The sequence below is a fragment of the Mobula birostris genome, chromosome 22 (assembly GCF_030028105.1).
Source record: "Mobula birostris isolate sMobBir1 chromosome 22, sMobBir1.hap1, whole genome shotgun sequence".
Lineage (NCBI taxonomy): Eukaryota > Metazoa > Chordata > Chondrichthyes > Myliobatiformes > Myliobatidae > Mobula > Mobula birostris.
The window spans coordinates 27,246,531-27,260,849 of NC_092391.1; the positions used below are offsets into that span (position 1 = coordinate 27,246,531).

The window sequence follows — 14,319 nt, forward strand, 5'->3', positions numbered from 1 at the left end:
GCAATCAAATTACCCTGCCAACTTTGGGAATAGTAGGCAGCTTACTTTAGTGAGCACAGTGGCCCTATCAGTGAGTTGCTGGACAGCTCCATCATGGGCACTAGCCCCCACAGTATCCAGGACATGTTCAGGGACTGATACCTCAAAAAGGTGGCATTCACCTTTAAGGACCCCCATCACCCAGAACAAGCCGTATTTTCATTGCTACCATCAGGATGGAGGTACAGAAACCTGAAGGCACACACTCAACGATTCAGGAACAACTCCTTCCCCAATGCCATCCAATTTACTATTATATATAATTAACTATTATATATATATATACTTAACGTAATTCACACTTTTTCTCTTTATTAGGTATTGCATTGCACACCTGCCACAAAGACGACAAATTTCACGACATATACCAGTGATATTAAAGCTGGTTCTGATTCTGACATTGAGAGCAGCAACAAATAACTCTAAAGTGCAAGGGTGTGTGGCAGCAAATAACCGTTCACCTTCAGAGAGCAGAGATGATGGACAATGGTATGACCAGCAGCCAGGGACAGAACAAGATTGACAGCTATTGGAGAGGCATGCATTAAATCCACGACACTATTGAGCAATGCCACATGTCACAATATTGCACTTTCTCTTGGATAATTCCTGGCAGGCAGAAGACATAGACACAAGGACAGACAGCAGCGGACTTGAGTTTGACAAAATTGGGGAACTGAAAGGAGGAACTCCTGGGAAGGTGCCAAGCAAAGTACGCCCAGTGTCAGGAAGAAATAGCGGAACCCGTCCCCCAGTGTGGTTCAGTGCGTGTGGGACCCGTCTGCCAGTGAGGGTCAGTGTGTGTGTGGGACCCGTCCCCCAGTGAGGGTCAGTGTGTGTGGGACCCGTCCCCCCAGTGAGGGTCAGAGTGTGTGTGGGACCCGTCCCCCAGTGAGGGTCAGTGTGTTGGGACCCGTCCCCCCAGTGAGGGTCAGTGTGTGTGGGACCCGTCCCCCCAGTGAGGGTCAGTGTGTATGGGACCCGTCCCCCAATGAGGGTCAGTGTGTTGGGACCCGTCCCCCACTGAGGGTCAGTGTGTGTGGGATCAGTCCCCCACTGAGGGTCAGTGTGTGTGTGGGACCTGTCCCCCAGTGACGGTCAGTGTGTGTGGGACCCGTCCCCCAGTGAGTGTCAGTGTGTGTGGGACCCGTCCCCCAGTGAGGGTCAGTGTGTTGGGATCCGTCCCCCCAGTGAGGGTCAGTGTGTGTGGGAACCGTCCCCAGTGAGGGTCAGTGTGTGTGTGGGATCCGTCTCACAGTGAGGGTCAGTGTGTGTGGGACCCGTCCCCTCAGTGAGGGTCAGTGTGTGTGGGACCCGTCCCCCAGTGAGGGTCAGTGTGTGTGTGGGATCCGTCTCACAGTGAGGGTCAGTGTGTGTGGGACCCGTCCCCCAGTGAGGGTCAGTGTGTGTGGGACCCGTCTCCAGTGAAGGTCAGTGTGTGTGGGGGACCCGTCTCTCAGTGAGGGTCAGTGTGTGTGGGACCCGTCCCCCAGAGAGGGTCAGTGTGTGTGGGACCCGTCTCCAGTGAGGGTCAGCGTGTGTGGGACCCGTCCCCCAGAGAGGGTCAGTACCTCCACATGACGCTCTCCCATTGGATGGTGCGCCGCTTCCTGCCTAATGACGCGTGGGAGGTTGCCCGGTAACGGGCTTTTGTTGTGGTTCCTAGCACCATGGACTTGTGTGGAGTGAAGGAGCCCACGGTGAAATATTTGGAGCCGGTGCCGGAGCCCGAGCCTCCTGTCCCGCCACGGACCAGCCAGTATTACCGAGTGCACCCGGGCGTCCCCGACAGATTCGAGCATCCGGACTGTTTCCAGGGTTATAGGTACTGGGAGGCATTTCATTCCAGGAAATCCCGGGATTGGAATTCCGGTGGAAGGGACTGGAAATGGGATCCCCATGGAAGGGGTTTGGACTTGGTTCCGCCTAATGGAGGGCGATCTTCGGAACGATCATCCATGGAATCTGGGAGCGTGATCCCAGCAAAGAGATGCAGTCAAATCCCGAGCTGGGGTTGCAATGGGATTGAATCGGCGGGATCCATTGTATGCAAAGGAGGGTCTTAATGTATGGAAGGGAAATCAAGGGAGAAGAGGAATGGGATCCCGGGAGAACGGGTATATCAAATGGAATTCGGGTGAACGGGATATAGCGGGAACAAGGGTCTGTAACCTCAGATAAAGAACCCAGGAGAGCATAATCCAAGAAGTGAATAAAATCAGAGAACTGATAATTTGGTGAAGAGATCCACGACAACGCACACAAAATGCTGGAGGGACTCAGCAGGCCAGGCAGCATCTATGGAAAAGAGTACAGTCGATGTTTCAGGCCGAGACCGTTCATCAGGACAGGAGAAAAAAGGGCTGATAAAGGGCTTCGGCCTGAAACATCGACTGTGTACTCTTTTCCGTAGATGCTGCCTGGCCTGCTGAATTCCTCCAGCATTTTGCGTGTGTTACTCGGATTTCCAGCATCTGCAGACTTTCTCCTCATCGTGAAGGGATCCAGGGTATTTGTTTCAGAAAATGGAATCTAGGGAACATGCTAGCAACAACAGGGAATGGCAGAATGTTCATGCCAAGCAGAATCTGTGGAGGGAGGAAAATTGTGACACTTGAGGTCTTGGAGCTGGGAGAGAAACACATGAGCAGAGAAGGTGGGAGGGGAAGGGATGAATAAGATATCCATGATAGGGTGAATGCAAATGTGACAGGAAAGGTGAGCAAATGTGATTGGTGTGGCGGGATAATGTGAGTAAATGTGATTGGTGTGGAGGGATAATGTGAGCAAATGTGATTGGTGTGGCGGGATAATGTGAGCAAATGTGATTGGTGTGGCGGAATAATGTGAGTAAATGTGATTGATGTAGATATCTTCCTCATGGTTGGCATGGATGAGGTGGGCTGAGGGGGCCCATTTCTGCATTGTTCCCTTCTACGGTTCTACAGTGACTTATTTATCACATGCACATCAAAAACATACAGTGAAATGTATTGTCAACCAGCACAACCTAAGGATGAGCTGGTGGCAGTCGGCAAAGTGATCTTTTTTTGTTAGTGCAAAGTGCTACTAATAGCAAGGCTGAAGAATGTGTCCAGCAAACCAGGCTACGGCCGAGACCCTTCGTCAGGACTAACTGAAGGAAGAGTTAGTAAGAGCTACGGGGGGGGGGGGGGGAGAGGAGGAGGAGGAGGAGGAGGAGGGAGAGAGGGTGAGAGGGAGGGAAGAAAAAAAACACGAGAACCAATTATCACAGATTGACGACAAGCAGAAGTGGCCAGTTCCGTTACAGGCAGAGAGTGGGAGCTACCTAAAGTTGGAGACTTTAATACCATGTCTAGAAAGCTGCAGTGTATCCAGATCACAGTTCAAAGTAAATTTATTATTAAAATATTTATATGTTACTATATACAGTACTACCTTGAGACGCATTTTCCTGCAGGCATTTACAGGGAAAATACCATGGAATTTTACAAGAGCTATCTATGAATGGCAAAGTCTGACAAGCAACCAATGTGCAAAAGAAGGCAGGCTGTGAAAAGAAAAATAATCCTGTGAACATGAGTTGTAAAGAGTCTTTGAAAGTGAGTCTGTAGGTGGTAGAATTGGGGTGAGTGAAGTTATCCACACTGGTTATACGGTATTGAAAATGAGTTGGTAGGTCGTAGAATCAGATCAGTGTAGTGGTGAATGAAGAGGAACTTGATGGCTGTAGGGTAATTGTTAGAAAGGAGTGGTTCCATTAGACAGACGCAGCATGGATTCAGAAGGGGAAGGTCCTGTTTGACAAATTTACTGGGATTCTTTGAGGACATAATGAGTGCAGTGGATAGGGGGAACAGGTGGATGTCGTATACTTGGATTTCCAGAAGGCGTTCGATAAGGTGCCACACAAGAGACTAATAAATAAGATACGGATGCATGGAGTCGGAGGAAGTGTATTGGCATGGATAGTGGATTGGTTAACCAATAGAAGGCAGAGAGTTGGTATAAATGGGTGTTTCTCCGGTTGGCAGGTCAGTGGTGAGTGGGGTGCCGCAGGGGGTCAATTCTGGGCCCGCAGCTGTTTACCATTTACATTGACGATTTGGAAGAGGGGACTGAGTGTAGCATAGCAAAATTTGATGATGACACTAAACTGAGTGGAAAAGCAAATTGTACAGAGGATGTGGAAAGTCTGCAGAGGGATATAGATAGGTTAAGTGAGTGGGCCAGGGTTTGACAGATGGGATACAATGTTGGTAAATGCGAGATCATCCACTTTGGAAGGAATAATAGAAGAGCGGATTATTATTTAAATGGTAAAAGATTGCAGCATGCTATTGTGCAGAGGGACTTGGGAGTGCTTGTTCATGAATCGCAAAAAGTTGGCTTGCAGGTACCAACACACATCAAAGTTGCTGGTGAACGCAGCAGGCCAGGCAGCATCTCTAGGAAGAGGTACAGTCGACGTTTCAGGCCGAGACCCTTTGTCAGGACTAACTGAAGGAAGAGTTAGTAAGAGCTCTTACTAACTCTTCCTTCAGTTAGTCCTGACGAAGGGTCTCGGCCTGAAACGTCGACTGTACCTCTTCCTAGAGATGCTGCCTGGCCTGCTGCGTTCACCAGCAACTTTGATGTGTGTTGCTTGAATTTCCAGCATCTGCAGAATTCCTGTGGCTTGCAGGTACAACAGGTTATTAAGCGGGCAAACGAAATGTTGGCCTTTATTGCTAGAGGGATTGAATTCAAGAGCAGGGAGGTTATGCTGCAACTGGTACTGGTGAGACCGCACCTGGAGTACTGTGTGCAGTTCTGGTCTCCATACTTGAGGAAGGATATACTGGCTTTGGAGGCAGTGCAGAGGAGGTTCACCAGGTTGATTCCAGAGATGAAGGGGTTAACCTATGAGGAGAGATTGAGTCGCCTGGGACTATACTCTCTGGAATTCAGAAGAATGAGAGAGGATCTTATAGAAACATACAACATTTTGAAAGGGATAGATAAGATAGAAGCAGGAAAGTTGTTTCCATTGGTAGGTGAGACTAGAACTAGGGGACATTGCCTCAAAATTCAGAGGAGAAGCTTTAGCACAGAGATGAGGAGAAACTGTTTTTCCCAGAGAGTGGTGAATCTGTGGAATTCTCTGCCCAGGGAAGCAGTTGAGGCTTCTTCACTAAATATATTTAAGATGCAGTTAGATAGGTTTTTACATAGTCAGGGAATTAAGGGTTACGGGGAAAAGGCAGGTAGATGGAGCTGAGTTTACGGACAGATCAGTCATGATCTTATTGAATGGCGGGGCAGGCTCGATGGGCCAGATGGCCTACTCCTGCTCCTATTTCTTATGTCCTTAACCTGTTAGTGTGGGACCCAAAGCTCCCGTACCTCCTGCCTGATGGTTGTAACAGGAACTGAGCATGGCCTGGATAATGAGGGTCTTTGATAACAGATAATAGTGTGGGCACGTGGCCAAGTGGTTAAGGCATTGGACTAGCAACCTGAAGGTCGTGAGTTCCAGCCCCAGCTGAGGCAACGTGTTGTGTCCTTGAGCAAGGCACTTAATCACACAGTGCTCTGCGATGACACTGGTGCCAAGCTCTATGGGTCCTAATGCCCTTCCCTTGGACAACATCGCTGTTGTGGAGAGGGGAGACTTGCAGCATGGGCAACTGCTGGTCTTCCATACAACCTTGCCCAAGCCTGTGCCCTGGAGAGTGAAGACTTTCCAGGCACAGATCCATGGTCTCGCAAGACTAACGGATGCCTAATATGATAATAGATCTTGCTTTCAAGTGGCAGAGCTCACTGTATTTTATTGAAGATTTCTAGCATCTGCAGTGCCTTGATTTTTATGTTTTGTTGAGAATAAGTTGCTTATACTGCAATGATTGACATGCAGAGCAGATTCTGAGTCAGATGCAGGGTGGCAGACGGGGGCTGCTATTTTCATAGATCCCAAAGCTTCAAGTTGTGTTTGATCACTGAGTGTCTTAGTCTCCTGTTTTCATTATCATGTTTCCAGCTGGACATTACAAAAAAAAAACACTGTATTTACTATGCTGGTGTTTTATGCAGCAACTGCAGCTTTGGGATGAGGGAATTCCCGTCTCCTTGCTGTGGCACGCTGCAGATTCACCGAGGCTGTCAATATTTATTATGTATCCCTAGAACTGTGAAAGTCATTGTTTGGGGTTCCCCAGGAGCATGACAGTATCTCTGCAAGGATTTCCACAATGTGTCAACATTTAAAGAGTCTGCCGAGAGTGTGCAATATTCTCATGGGACTGTGGGAGGGCATGGTTATGAATATTTGTGGGATCTTCTGCTGCTATGTTCCTATCTTGATACACTTCCCTGTACAAGACAATATTTGGCAGGAAATTCCCAAGAGAAGTTCCCTATTTTTTGTCCACATACTGTGCCTTCTTTATTGCTTGCTATAATCGTATGTTCACCTTTTGTGTCCCATATATAAGGATACCTCCATCCCCTTGATCATTCAATACTTCTCAACCCTCACCATTTAAAAACTTCCTCCAATTCATTTTAAAATCAATAAGGACGTCCACAATTTTTTCACATTATTTTCCATCTGCCTGGTTCATGCTCTTCCTCTTAGCCTGTCCACACCCCACTCATGCTACCTTCCACTTGCTACCCTCAGCACACTTGGATACACTACACATGGCCACTCAACCCAGTGGTGGGGATACACTCTAGCATCATCAGTGACTGGGGGGAAGAGAAACTCAGCTGACGTTTCAGGCCAGTGGCTTCAAACGTTGACCGTTTCTCTTCCCACAGATGAGACCTCATTGAGTATTTACAGCACTGTCTGGCTCCTTAGGGCCTGTTGCCCTTTTCCATCAAGTGTCCTTGCGTTCCCGTCTGGATAGGGCGCCAGGGTCGCGTAGCGGTTGGCGCCACGCTATTAAAGCTCCAGCGCTCCGGAGGTCGGAGTTCAATTTTGTAAGGAATGTCTGTGCGTCCTCCTTGTGGAAAGTGTGGGTTTTCTCCAGGCCCCCGCTTTCCTCCCACCGTCCAATGACGTACCGGGCAGGTGAATTGGTCATTGTAAATTGTCCTGTGATTAGATTGGGGTTAGCTGGGTTTGTCAGGGGTTGCTGGGGTGGTGCGGCTGGAAGAGCTGTATCTCTAAATAAGTAGATAAAATGAACCATCCACACTTCCCCTAGAGAAGTCAGTCTGACTGAGCTGATGTGCCCTTTCATTAGTGAAAACAAATGTTTCTTCAATTGCCTGCAGCCACAATGATTGGTTCCTACCGAGATCACCACATGCCCACACTCAGGCCGGCCTGAGGCCGTGTCTAATCTCCCACTGCAGGTGGGCGGATTGCCACAGTGTCTATCTACAGAACTTCCCTATCACAGTGTCCTTACTGACATCTTTTGGAGTCCAGAGTTGGGTAACGTCAGAGCCGCAGGAAAAACTTGCCCTTTGTTCCACTCGGTCCATACTGATCTTCCTGCGTCCAGCCATCAACCCGCACTCATCCTACGTTAGTCCCATTCCGTTCTCCCGGTATTCCCAATCAACCTCACCCCTCTCACTTCTAACTCAAACCTACTCACCGTGGGCCATTTTCACTAGCCAGTTAACAAAAAAGCACACACATCACTGGATCATAAATCTGACCTCTGAATGTTTTATATTGTGGCAACGGGGAAAACTATTCTCACTTATTGATGGGATTAACAAAATGACTTTTATATATTGCACAAACACAAAATGCCGGAGGAACTCAGCACCTATCACCTGCCATCTTGTACTCCTTCCCCTCCCCCACCTTCTTATTCTGGCTTCTTCCCCTGGTTTTCCAACCCTGATTGACAGTCTCAGCCCAAAATTGTTTATTTCCCTCCATAGATTCTGCCTGGCCTGCTGAGTTCGTCCAACACTTTTTTTTGTCTGTAGTTCTATGTATTGCACATCACGATAATAGGTGAACCCTGCTCTTCAGCAGTCAACACACACACCCTGCTTCACCCCATTTCTGGCTGAGGTTGTATCCTCATTTGGCCAATCATCCGGCTTCCAGTGACCCGGGCCAGGTCTAATCTGATTCCCCTAGGTGCTCGTCTTTCCTGGGTTGGGGAAGGACCTTTATCTTGACTTCTTTCTTAGGGGATCAAGTTGATCTGGATCTCTTGGAGAGCCATCACTCTCGTTGTATCTACTGCCCCTAGAGGAGAGAGCCTGCCAGTCTTTGTCACATTGTGAGCAGCTGTTCACAGCACCAGCTGGGCCATCCTGAACGTCAGGGCCACGAATTTGTGCCTCACGCCCTTATTGGAGATTATTTATTGTCATTCTTCAGCGCACAAGTGTAAAGGAGAGCGGTTATTATTTTCTCAAGATCTGATGCCACATTAAAAATCACAAGCATAAAGTACACAATAATAAAAAAACACAATAAATAGAAATGCATAAGATTAGATTTTATACATAGTCTGATTGTATGTACAGTACATAAAGTGACACTCGATACAGGAGTATCTGTGCACGAAGAGACTGACAGGAGATGGTAAACTAGTAGTTGTTGTGGGTGGGTTAATGGGTGGGGGTGTTGATCACAGCAAGTAACTGCTTTTGAGTCTGGTGGTCCTGGCATTGACGTTCTGCAGTCTCCTCCCTCACGGGAGTGGGAGAAACAGTCCACGAGCTGGGTGTATGAGAACCTTCATGATATCGCCGGCCTTTTCCAGCTCCTTTTTGTGTATCTGTCCTTAGTGGCAGGTAGGCTGGGGCCGGTGTTAAGCACCCGTTGCTGAGCCCTCCTGTCCAGCACAGTGCAGTTTCCATACCACGGTGCGATATGTTAGTATGCTCTCATATACAGGGCCTACAAAAAGTATTCACCATCCTTGAAAGTTTTCATGTTTTATTGTCTTACATTAAATCACAGTGGATTTAATTTGGCTTTTTATGACACTGATCAACAGCCAAAAACTTTTGTGTCAAACTGAAAACAGATCTCTACAAAGTGATCTAAATTAATTACAAATATAAAACACAAAATAATTGCATAAGTGTTCACCCCCTACAGTCAGTATTTAGTAGACGCACCTTTGGCAGCAGTTACAGCCTTGAGCCTATGTGGGTAGGTCTCTATCAGCTTTGCACATCTGGACACTGCAATTTTTACCCATTATTCTTTACAAGACTGCTCAAGCCTTGTCAGATTGCATAGGGATCGTGAGCGAACAGCCCTTTTCAAGTCCAGCCACAAATTCTCAATTGGATTGAGGCCTGGACTCTGACTTGGCCACTCCAGGACATTAAATTTGTTGTTTTTAAGCCACTCCTGTGTAGCTTTGGCTTTATGCTTGGGGTCATTGTCTTGCTGGAAAACAAATCTTCTCCCGTCGCAGTTCTCTTGCAGGCTGCATCAGGTTATCTCCAGGATTTCCCCGTATTTTGCTGCATTCATTTTACCCTCTACTTTCACAAGCCTTCCAGGGCCTGCTGCAGTGAAGCATCCCCACAGCATGATGCAGCCACCACCATGTTCCATGATAGGGATGGTTTGTTTTTGATGACGTGTGGTGTTTGGCTTACACCATAGTGTTTAGTCTGATGGCCAAAAAGCTCAATTTTGATTTCATCAGACCATAGAACCTACTTCCAGCTGACTTCAGCGTCCCCCACATGCTACCTGGCAAACTCTAGCCGAGATTTCATGTGATTCTTTTTCCAACAGTGGTTTTCTCTTTGTCACTCTCCCATAAAGCTACAACTGGTGAAGCACCCAGGTAACAGTTGTATGTGCAGTCTCTCCCATCTCAGCCACTGAAGCTTGTAACTCCTCCAGAGCTGTCATAGGGCTCTTGGTGGCCTCCATCACCAGTCCCCTTCTTGCATGGTCACTCCGTTTTTGAAAACCGTCTGCTCTAGGTAGATTCACAGCCAAGCTATGTTCTTTCCATTTCTTGATTATTGATTTAACTGTACTCCAAGGAATAGTCAGTGACTTCAAAATTTTCTTGTATCCATCTCCTGACTTGTGCTTTTCAATAACCTTTTTGTGGAGTTGCTTGGAATGTTCTTTTGTCTTTCTGGTGTCGTTTTTGCCAGGATACTGACTCACCAGCAGTTGGACCTTACAGATACAAGTGTATTTTTACCACAATCAATTGAAACACCTTGACTACACATGGTGATTTCCATTTAACCAATTATGTGCTTCTAAAACCAATTAGCACCACCTGTGATGATTTGGTGTGTCATATTATCAATTATTTTGTGTTCTATATTTGTAATTAATTTAGATCACTTTATAGAGATCTGTTTTCACTTTGACATGAGTCTTTTTCTGTTGATCAGTGTCAAAAAAGGCCAAATTAAATCCATTGTGATTCAATGTTGTAAGACAATAAAATAAGAAAACTTCCGGGGCCAGGGGTGCTGTGTATACTTTTTATACGCACTGTGTAATTGAATCCCCTTAATTTTACAACATGAGCCCGCACTTTGAAGTAAGCTGGGCTCCTTACTGCATGTGTTGTGGTTATGTTTCATCCAACTTTTTTATCAGGTTACACACCTGAATTGCAGATTTCAGTTAATGGTTACACCCCAAATCCTCCCCTTTTATGTCGTTACTGTTCCTGAAATCATTACCTGTGGCATCTGAAGCAGTTCCAGGGTCCTGTCCTCCCTGTGACCTCTCTGGTCAATTACCCTTCCCACAGGGCCCACTGATTATTGCCACAGCATCCCCGACTCGTCACCAGCAGAGTCCTGTCCTCCCTGTGACCTCTCTGGTCAATTACCCCTCCTCAGACATCCCATCTCTCCCGGAATTTCTGGGAGTCTCCCGCATATTAATAGTGGCTCCCTGATGCCCGCAAATTATATACAATATTACAGAAATCAACTTTTTTGAGAGCAAGCGAGAGAGCGCGAGAGCGACCACGAGAGAGAGAGAGAGCGAGTGAGAACACGCCATGGCAGAGTGTACCAAAAAAATATAAAACGTACGTCACCCCAGACTACACTAAAGTGTATCCCTGTCTAATAGGGGTCAAAATAATGACAGTGTTGCTCGCTGCACTGTTTGCAAGTGATTTTTCTATTGCCCATGGTGGGTTAAGACTGCAAAAGACATGTTGAGGTGAGGTTAACAGGAGTCATTCATTCATTAGCATAGCTAATGTTATTTAAACTAGCTGGCTGGCTGCTAAGGAGCTACTCGATTGCAGACATCCCACCTCTCCCGGAAGTCTCCTGCAAATTGATGGTGCTACCTCCCTGAAATGAGTTTTTGCAGGGTGGGATGTCTGCTTCCTACAGGGCCCACTGATTCCTGCTGCAGCTTCCCCGACTTGTCACCAGCACAAATACAGCATGTGTCCACGTCACTCCTCTCATGGCTCTGTAGGATACTGACCGGTGGTGGCGGTGGGTGTGGTCTCTCGTTGCAGGTTCGTGGTCTCACCTGCACTCCCTTCCCTTTCACACACCCAAACACATAACTTTGCACCAACACACTCCCACAACCACATTTACACTGATACACACTCACACACACACACACCTACACACACTTGTATGCACACACAGATGCATAGTCTCACACATACCTGCAAAGATGCATGAACTTATGTACAGAGCACAGACACATACAGTACATACCAACATACACTCATAACACCCTAAAATATACACACGTATACGCTCATAGATACACCCACAAAACATATATATTCAAACACATACACAAAATCTTAGTCACATAGACAGTTCACATAAAAAACATTCAAATATAATCACAAACACATTCACAGTCACACATGAGCACATCTATAAACACACATTCGCATACAATATATGCACATACTCTCACACACACACAGATGGGCCAGAAGGGCAGACGTTTACCTTCAACAGAATCCAGAATACAGTAATTCAGCCACTTGGAGGCGATGACAAACATTTCTCCATCCAGTGCCCTGGTGATCCGAAATTCCCTCCACCAGAGTCCGTTGCAGCCGCGAGTGAATGCAAGGCTGAAAGAGTGCCAGGTCAGTACGACAGAGTATAGGAAACAAATGCCAGCGGGGTGGAGTACGGATTCAGATTCTAAAGCAAGGGTTGACAGTTTCGAGGGGTGAATAGCCTCCTCTCCAGTGTTCAACTCCAGCCACAGGCTGCCACAAGGGCAGAAGCCCAGGGACAACATGCAGCCTGAGAGGAGGGCAGGCAGAGAGCATGGGCTGCAAGGATTACCATCTTCAGTAATGGTGTTATGACAAATGGATATTAATATCTTTATAAGTGATAATCAAATGAAACGTATTTCTTTGTTGATCAACAATATATAGATCCCGACCAATTAATCCGATATATCGAACAACCAACCAGGTTTATGGGAGTCAGCGGCCAACTGTCCATGAAATGCCGGTAAGAATGATTTCCGAAATCAGCTGGTTTACTGTGATATCTGCCACTGTTTTAATAACTTGCTGCAATCAACTGTCCAAATTCTGGTTCATTATTTCATAATTTATAGGATGTCCCCCAGTGAGGGCCAGTGTGTGTGGGACCCATCCCCCAGTGAGGGTCACAGTGTGTGGACCCCTCTCCCAATCGAATATTTATTCATGGAATCCGAAGTTCAGTGACAATTAGACACAGCGAGAAACACGTTTCTCACTGAGACTCGCCACCAGAAGAACCTGTACCCAGATAAGGGTCAGTGTGCATAAAACCCAGTTATTATTTTTCCTCAGTTAAGTTTCCAAAAGAGGTAAAATCAGTCCTATCCTGACGATCTAATTGTGATGTTAGGGTCTGCTGATGGAATTGAGAGTGGTGCTGGGTTCTGTCTCTTCCCTTAGACTCATCCCTTCTCATCTCTTTTTATTCCAGACCAGCTACTTTTCAGTATCTCGTAAGCTTTCTAATCACTTAAGTAAATGTGGAATGTACAGAGACAATGGATTCAATGTGGGCCTGGAGAAGTCCCTGGTCACTGGGCCAGACAACCTCATTCGGTTCCAGGACCGTCTGAACTTCCACCGCTCCTACTTTCATGCTGGCCCATCCGACACGGAATAGTGGATGTGATTTCCTCGTGCTCACTCCACTCCTTACAGCAGTCAGCTGCATTTTCTTTGTATGTCCCTTACACAACAGTGTAATAATTTAAATCTGTTCTATTAAAAAGGATTTGTACAAGTATAAAATGGTCCTTTATATTGGAACCCGTGCTTAGTGAACAACATTCACCCATACCCCATGACTTAGCTTGTGATTTCAAGATCTGGTCCAGAGACTTGAACGCTTAATTCGGGCCAACACTTCTACTGGATTATAGAGGAGACCTGCCTTACGAGGGGCTGTCAGTGCTGCACAACACTGCAGGGTAGATGTCGTACTGGGCCAGCTGGCGGTGTAGTGGCATCAGCACTGGACTTTGAGACGGATATACCTGACCGGGTCCCAACCTGGGCAGGCAGCAGTGTCTGCGCGGAAGAAAGGCCTGGCAATCTACTAAAGTATCTTGGACAACTACACTATCCATAGGGTCAGCATGAGTCAACGGCACTCAACAAAAACAACTGAAGGGGTACTGCAGAAGAAATGCTTCTTAGTTAGAAAGACAGGACCGAGGGAGTACTGCAGGGTTTATGGTGTCTTCCGCCCCCCCCCCCCCCGATAAGACTAATTTACAACCTTTCTTCATTAAAATTTTCCCTTTTCTATACTATTTAATAATTTCTGCCCTTAACTTTTTTTTGTCATCTCAGACTGTCTATTCAGCTCGTTGGCCATTGCAATTCCCAGTTTAAGCAGCAGGTGGGTGAGGAGAGGGGCCAAGGTGAGTGACATCAACTAAAATGGGCCGAACAGTCAAGCCTCTAGATCAGAGGTCCCCAACCCTTTTTCTGCCAAGGACCAATATCATTAAGCAAAGGGTCCATGGTCTCCAAGTTGGAAACCCCTGCTCTAGACCATCTATCCCCAAATTAACTTAAAACAAGATGATCCGATGTACAGGGGACACTGGAGAGTCTGGCATTTATCACCCACCCAAAGGTGGTGGTTTGAGTTCTTTATAACCTGCCAGCAGCTTTCTGACTGAGTTCAGAGCAGAAGAATAAAATTAGAAATAAAAGAGCAACACTTTAGGTTTCCACCCTAAAGGGACAACTGAACCAGTTGGAATTTGCATTCATGTTACTGTTATGGTCACTTTTATGATAACAGCTTTTTATTCTCAAATTATTGTTCTGCGATTTAATGTCAGAATCAAGATCATCAATTAAGGCT

General features: G+C 46.7%; 1 protein-coding gene across 1 annotated transcript; it reads left to right on the plus strand.

The window, feature by feature from the left end:
• The first annotated feature begins 1,709 nt into the window (after window positions 1-1,709).
• On the plus strand, window positions 1,710-13,207 carry pierce1 (piercer of microtubule wall 1). The gene is made up of 3 exons (XM_072240147.1): window positions 1,710-1,864; window positions 12,369-12,447; window positions 12,916-13,207. The coding sequence occupies exons 1-3, from the start codon at window positions 1,710-1,712 to the stop codon at window positions 13,102-13,104; spliced, it is 423 nt and encodes a 140-aa protein (XP_072096248.1). The 3' UTR covers window positions 13,105-13,207.
• Window positions 13,208-14,319: the final 1,112 nt, after the last annotated feature.

Coding starts and splice junctions, on each gene's coding strand:
- pierce1 (XM_072240147.1), top strand. CDS start 1,710: ATGGACTTGTGTGGAGTGAAGGAGCCCACGGTGAAATATTTGGAGCCG. Junction 1,865..12,368: donor GACTGTTTCCAGGGTTATAG/GTACTGGGAGGC, acceptor AACAATATATAG/ATCCCGACCAATTAATCCGA. Junction 12,448..12,915: donor CAACTGTCCATGAAATGCCG/GTAAGAATGATT, acceptor TTTTTATTCCAG/ACCAGCTACTTTTCAGTATC.